This window comes from Bubalus bubalis, chromosome 18, assembly GCF_019923935.1.
Source record: "Bubalus bubalis isolate 160015118507 breed Murrah chromosome 18, NDDB_SH_1, whole genome shotgun sequence".
NCBI lineage: Eukaryota > Metazoa > Chordata > Mammalia > Artiodactyla > Bovidae > Bubalus > Bubalus bubalis.
Window position 1 is genome coordinate 39,277,384 of NC_059174.1, and position 6,146 is coordinate 39,283,529.

A 6,146-nucleotide genomic window follows, 5' to 3' on the forward strand; every position below is an offset into this window, starting at 1 on the left:
GTCCTGTCAGCGGAATACTGGGTCTCGCCTGGGACTTCTGGGGTTGGCTTTTGGGCAGCCTGAAGGAAGGCCTTTGGTCTGCCTTCAATCCTCAAAGCTCTGGTCCCTGGCACAGCCCTCAGATAAACGCCCTATCTGCCATGTATTAAGTGTTTGCCACTGGCCTTGTATCATTCTGAGTATTCCACATGCATGTTTGCATTCAGTTCTCAGAATTAACTCCTAGGATGGGAAAGATTAAATCTCCACCAGCCAACCTCTTCATCCTTCTGCAGCCTCGCCCAAGGCTTCTTGCCTGACCGCTGAGTTCTTCCATGCTGTCCCCTCTAGGGGAGAGAGACCCTGTGACGTGTGTGTGGTTTCCTGTGGCCTCATGTGTCTTTTACCCGGTGGATGAACCCTCACTTGAAAACGCTATGCAATGGTCAAGAATCTGCCTGCCAGTGCAGGAGACACAAGAGATGTGGGTTCGATCCCTGGGTCAGGAAGATCCTGTGGAGTGGGAAATGGCACCCCATTATTCCAGTACTCTTGCCTGGAGAATCCCATGGACAGAGGAGCCTGGTGGGGTACAGTCCATGGGGTTGCAAAGCGTTGGACTCTACTGAGCACGCAAGTACAGTCGTTGCTCAACAGTGTGTATGTGCCTAATGCCACTGACCTGATCTGTATGTTCAAATCGAAGGGTGAGTTTGATTTTAGAGGATAGGAAGTACAGTCTGTGTGTCTGGAAGGAAAAACAAAACACACACCTGGTACTATTGTAACATCTCAAAGTGTCCAAGTGACGTTTCACCCTCAGCACCATCGCTGCCAACATTTAGTATCACAAGTGAATCTGTGACCAATTGCGAATCCTCTCTCTCAGAGGAGTGTTCTCACAGTCTTCTCAATAGACCCCAAAGATCGCATGCACATGTCAGCATCTCTTCTCTCTCTTGCTGCAGGGGATCGGGACGAATTGGGGACTCAGGATCTGTGTGGCAAACTCATTCATTTCTCAAGCCCTGGAACCAGGTGGCTCAGGCACTTCATTGACCGAAAACCATGAGTGAAGAGAAGGAAGAGACCTTGTTCTATGTGCTCCCAATTTATGATGAGCCTGAAAAGTGGAGGGACGTACCAGAGAGCCCTGATGCTTCCTCCCAGCCAGAGCACCATGCACGGTCTCAGCTGGGTGAGATGTGCAGTCCCCCGGAGCAGCCCCTGGGCTCCCCGAGGCAGCACGGCCCAGCTTATCAAGAGATGACCTGTGCGAGTCCCCAGCAGCAGGCCCCCCAGGCCCTGGACGGATCTGAGCTGCCAGCCACTCGGCTCTCCAAGGCAGAATCCGAAGATGCAGCATGCGGTTTCAGGTAAGTCTCCCTTGAACCAGGCTGGCCTGGGGCGGTGAACTTTCTCAGGAGAGGGAGTTTCCACTCATCTCACTTCCTGTCTGTCTCCTCCCTCTCTCCTCCCTGTGTCACAGCCCCCCACCAGGAGCAGAGTTTGGTAAGTCCTAGCTGGGACGGTGTGAGCAGGCAGGGTGCAGCCAGCGGCTGGGCTTCAGAGTGGGGGTTCCCTGGGGTGTGAGAGCAGCCTTCTCCCTGGGTCCTGTGATGCTGTTGCTGCCAGACCCTACCTCTCTGAGCAGGTGGCCACTGGTCTCTCCCTATAGGTGAGCCTTGTCCTTCACCTGGTCCCAGTGAAGAAGTCTTGTCATTCCTCAGAGCAATTGTACGTGTCTTTTTTGTTTTTTAAACCTGGCATCTTTCCCTTCCTATTCCCCTCTCCCGCCCCAAAAAGAAGTTAGTACGAAGAGGGTGAGGGCGTGGGGTGTGTCTGTCCCCCATAGGTGGTGGGTGCATGGAGCCCCTGCTTCTTTGGACCCGGGCTGCCCTCCTTCTGTCACCAGTGTGTAGGGCCTCAGCTCTCAGGGTCACATCCTCAGAGGGACTCTGAGCCAGGCTCTGCTGTCATCGCTGAACTCAGAAGTGTATAAGATATGGCCTGTTTGTCAGAGAGGCCACCCTGGGCTGGTGCAAAAGTATGTCAGTGGTCTGGGGACCCCAGTTGAGGACACGGTCCTGCCTGGGGATCAGAGAGGAGCTGGTGGATGCAAGCTTAGGAACAGGCTGGCCCCTATCGATGAGAGCAGGTCAAGGCTGTGACCCTTTCGTGCCTACCCCAGCCTCCCGTTCCAGATGACGTGGTGGTCAGGCAGAGGGCCCCACATAAGTCCTGGAAGGTTGGCCGACTCCGCCACGGGAAGAAAGTCTATGCAGTGGCCATCAGCGGCTCAACTCACCATGTGTACACGTGTGGCCATGGCTACATCAGAGTGTGGGATGAGAGTGCCCTGCATGCCTGGGACCAGGCGCCCCAGGCCCAGCTCAACTTCCAGGTGAGGGGTCCTCCAGAAGGCTGGGGGAGCTTGGGGAGCTGTGCTTCCTAGAGACCATTTGAGAATATTGGCCCTTCCAACAGGACCGTGACAGCTGTGTCTTCACCTGCAAGCTGTTCCCCGATGAGCGGAGCCTGATCACGGGGGGTCTGTCCCAGAGCCTGACACTTTGGGACTTGGCGCCCACCCCCCGTGTCAGGGCACAGCTGGCCTCCACTGGCCCTGTGTGCTATTCCCTGGCTCTCTCTTCCAACGCCCAGATCTGTGTGGCTTGTTTCAAAGGATTTGTTGAAATTTGGGATTTGCAGAACCAAATCTTGATCAGGTATGACCCCAGGGGGTGGGGTGCAACGGTGAGGCTTTTGGGCTTGCTCTACCTCATTTCCTCCTCTGCAGTAGGACAAGGTGAGTCCGTGTGGAGGGCTGCGTATCTAGGGACTTCCTGGGCCCCAGACTTCTAAGGGTTCAACCAATGCACAAACCTCTGAGTTGTTTTCCCACCAGGAAGCATGAAGTCCCCATATATGGATCCCAGTGTGTGGACATCACGGACAATAAATTCTGGACGGGAGGTGAAGACACCAAGCTATATTCCTGGGACCTGAGGAGCTACCAGAGGCTACAGCAACATGATTTACGGCATGAGGTGCTCGCATGGCTACTGCGGGTCTGAGTGTGGTCCCTGGGGCCCGGGAGCTGTGGGTGCCTGCAGAAGTGGGGTGCGACGAATGATGGGCATGGCCTCTTTGAGTGCTGACCCCAAACCTCCTCCCCAATAGATCCTCAGCATCACCCATGACCCCAGTGAGGAGTGGTTGTTGGTAGGCTTGAGAATGAGTGACATCGTGATTGTGCACACACACCGGAAGGAAAAGTTTAAGGCTGTCCTACAGAAATACGTCTACCGTCACAATCTCAAGTTTGCCCCCTGTGGTGAGTGAGCAGGCCCGGGACACTTCTGGATGCCCCATCACCTGATAAGCTGTCTGCTCATCTGGGGAGTCTGGGCCCAGCCTCTTTTCAGACTGTTTAGTTCCCTCCTCTTTGGCCCCAGAACTGGCTGGACCAAGGTCTCGGGCCACCTTCCCATTGCCTTCGCCTCTGCTTCCTCCCACCACCAGTTTTTCTCCCCTGCTGGCATGGCTAAGTTTTCTTCTTTCTTCCTCATCTTCTCATTATCACTTATTTCTTTGGCTGTACCAGGCCTTAGTTGCGCCAGGCAAGCTCTTAGTTGCAGCATGTGGGATCTATCTAGTTCCTTGACCTGGGATGGAATCTGGGCCCCCTGCGTTGGGAGTGCAGAGTCTTAGCCACTGGACCACCAGGGAAGTCTCTTTCCTCCCTTCTTTCTCTGCTTGTTCCCTCTGCTTCTCTGACTTTGTCTGTAATGGTAGCTTCCTACACAGAACCACAGCCCAAAGACAGAGGAGGAATGAAGCCCCTTGTGATCGTCCTGATGTTCAGGGACTCTCCCTGGGATCCTGGGTGTGGCAGGAGGGAGCAGACTGAAGATGGAATGATTTGGGTCATGTCTCTGAGTTTTATAGATGGGGGAAGCTGAGGCAGAGAAAGAGTGGTTCCTTCCCTGGTCTCGTTGGGAGCAGAGCTGGGGCTGGAAGGCAGGCGTGGTCTTTGGCCCCTCCATCTGTCTTTTCTCTGCCAGGGAGCTTTTTTGTGGCCACAATGAATGAGACGATCCGCTGCATAGCTGCACCTTCTCTGCATAGATTGTTTCAGGTACTGGGTGGAGGGGTGTTCAAACCCAGGTACTTGGAGCTCACAAACCCCAGACCCCAGATGGTGGGGCCCCAGAGATAGTGCTGGAGAGTACCTCTGAGATGGAAACCAGGGCCATTGAGTACATCAAGGGGAATGAGAACTCAAGGCCCTGGGAACTCCTGGGCTCCACCGTGAGCCCCGAACCGAGTCTGGCCTCCGGACCAAGCCTCAGGTCTACATGGAGCCTTGAAAAGAGCCCTGTATGACGCCTGAAACACCCTGCATGTCGCTCCTCTGCGGCCTCTCTTTCCCTCCAGGTAGAGGAGTCCGCACACATCCTGTGTTGTGACGTATCTTCTGACAACCAGTATGTGGTCACAGGCTCCAAGAATAGTGCCGCGGTTTACCAGCTCTTGTATTGAAGGTCCTGCTGGTGAAGACCCAAAGAAGGCCAGCGTGCTGGGAGGGTGACCTTGGGGTGCTGGGCCACTCTGCCACTCCCCCTCCTTCTCCTCATGTGTTGGTTATCTGTCCATTCCCCTCTTGCCCAGCACATGCCTAGCCTGCCCTCCAGGTTTTTATTATACAGCTTAAGGATTTTTCCTTTGTTATTTTTCTACCACTGATTTCTGGATTTTGTAATTAATAAAATAGAAAAGCAAAAACCAAAGTGGCTTGGGTGTGTGGTCAGTTGTTTCAAATAACAAACTCATCATGATGGATTGCTTACACCCCCTTTCAGCAAATTCCTGGGTGGGTAAAACATTTTAGACCGTACTTAGTTTTGTTTATAACTCTTTTTGGGGGTGTCAGGGAATTCTTGGACTCTTAAGAAAGCTCAGGAAGCAATGTATGTCCATGTACAAACTTTCAGTTTGTATCAGGATGCTGGTAGACCAACAAAACTCAACTCGACGCAGGTTAAGACTCCAGGAGCTGATCTAACCATATCCAAGATCTCGATTCTCAATCTGGCATCTGGAGCCAGTCAGAAGCTGCCTGTCTGTTTCAGGGCATCTTCTCATGTTGGTGGATGTGATATTTTGTGTGGCCTTCACCAAACTGAAAAAGACCCAGCCCCCTGAATCAAGCCATATAGGCCTGCTTTACTCTAGCCTCTGCTTGGAGTTGGCATGGCTGAGACAGCTGTTGCTGCTAAGTCGCTTCAGTCATGTCCGACTCTGTGCGACCCCATAGACCACAGCCCACCAGGCTCCCCTGTCCCTGGGATTCTCCAGGCAAGAACACTGGAGTGGGTTGCCATTTCCTTCTCCAATGCATGAAAGTGAAAAGTGAAAGTGAAGTTGCTCAGTCGTGTCTGACTCTTTAGCAACCCCATGGACTGCAGCCCACCAGGCTCCTCCGCCCATGGGATTTTCCAGGCAAGAGTACTGGATTGGGGTGCCATCGCCTTCTCCGGGCTGAGACAGCTAGTAGCCTACTAAAGTTTGTAGGTTAAAATTCACCTGGAAGAGGCACGAAGACTGGGACCAATTGTACCATCCTTTGCATTGAGATACTGTCCAGTACTGGTTCTTGCTGACAGATAACGAGTGAAGAATGTGCCTCCTTTCTGGGCCAAGACTAAAGGAGTAGGGGGATGTCCCCTCCAGGCTGTCTGTCTCCTCCTACCAGCTCTAGGCAAGTGATGTGAAGGTCCAAGGGGATTATAAAACAATGAGATGAAAGCATCCTGTGTCCCCAGATCAAACATGGACAAAAGCTTCCCCCTTTGGAATATTTCAGGGGAGAGAAATAAACTTGTATTTGAATTGTTATACACGTTGAAGTGTATTTGTCACTATAACTCTGGAAATAACAAACTTTTACTTAAAGGGCCAGATAGTAAATATTTTAGGCCTTGTTGCAATTGCTCAGCTCTGTTGTAGCATTCACATATGTGAATGTGACTGTGTGCCAATAAAACTTTGTTTATAAAAATAAGCAGTGGGTCACATTTGGTCTGCTGGCTGTAGTTGGCTGACTCCTGCTATAGCCATTGTGCCTCTCAATAATATATTTATTTAGCTTCCATGGAAAAATA

At 52.3% G+C, this 6,146-nt stretch overlaps 2 protein-coding genes across 2 annotated transcripts in view; both read left to right on the forward strand.

The window, feature by feature from the left end:
- ZNF23 (zinc finger protein 23) overlaps positions 1-1,040 on the forward strand; it is a 26,859-nt gene extending 25,819 nt beyond the window's left edge. The window contains exon 8 of the mRNA XM_045163454.1: positions 948-1,040. The gene's annotated coding sequence lies outside the window, so the exon portion shown is untranslated. The remainder of the gene's footprint in view (positions 1-947) is intronic.
- Positions 991-4,772, forward strand: TLE7 (TLE family member 7). The gene is made up of 9 exons (XM_025268987.3): positions 991-1,355; positions 1,469-1,491; positions 1,658-1,716; positions 2,171-2,383; positions 2,467-2,708; positions 2,888-3,029; positions 3,163-3,316; positions 4,047-4,120; positions 4,420-4,772. The coding sequence occupies exons 1-9, from the start codon at positions 1,048-1,050 to the stop codon at positions 4,522-4,524; spliced, it is 1,320 nt and encodes a 439-aa protein (XP_025124772.1). The 5' UTR covers positions 991-1,047; the 3' UTR covers positions 4,525-4,772.
- The last annotated feature ends 1,374 nt before the right edge of the window (positions 4,773-6,146 follow it).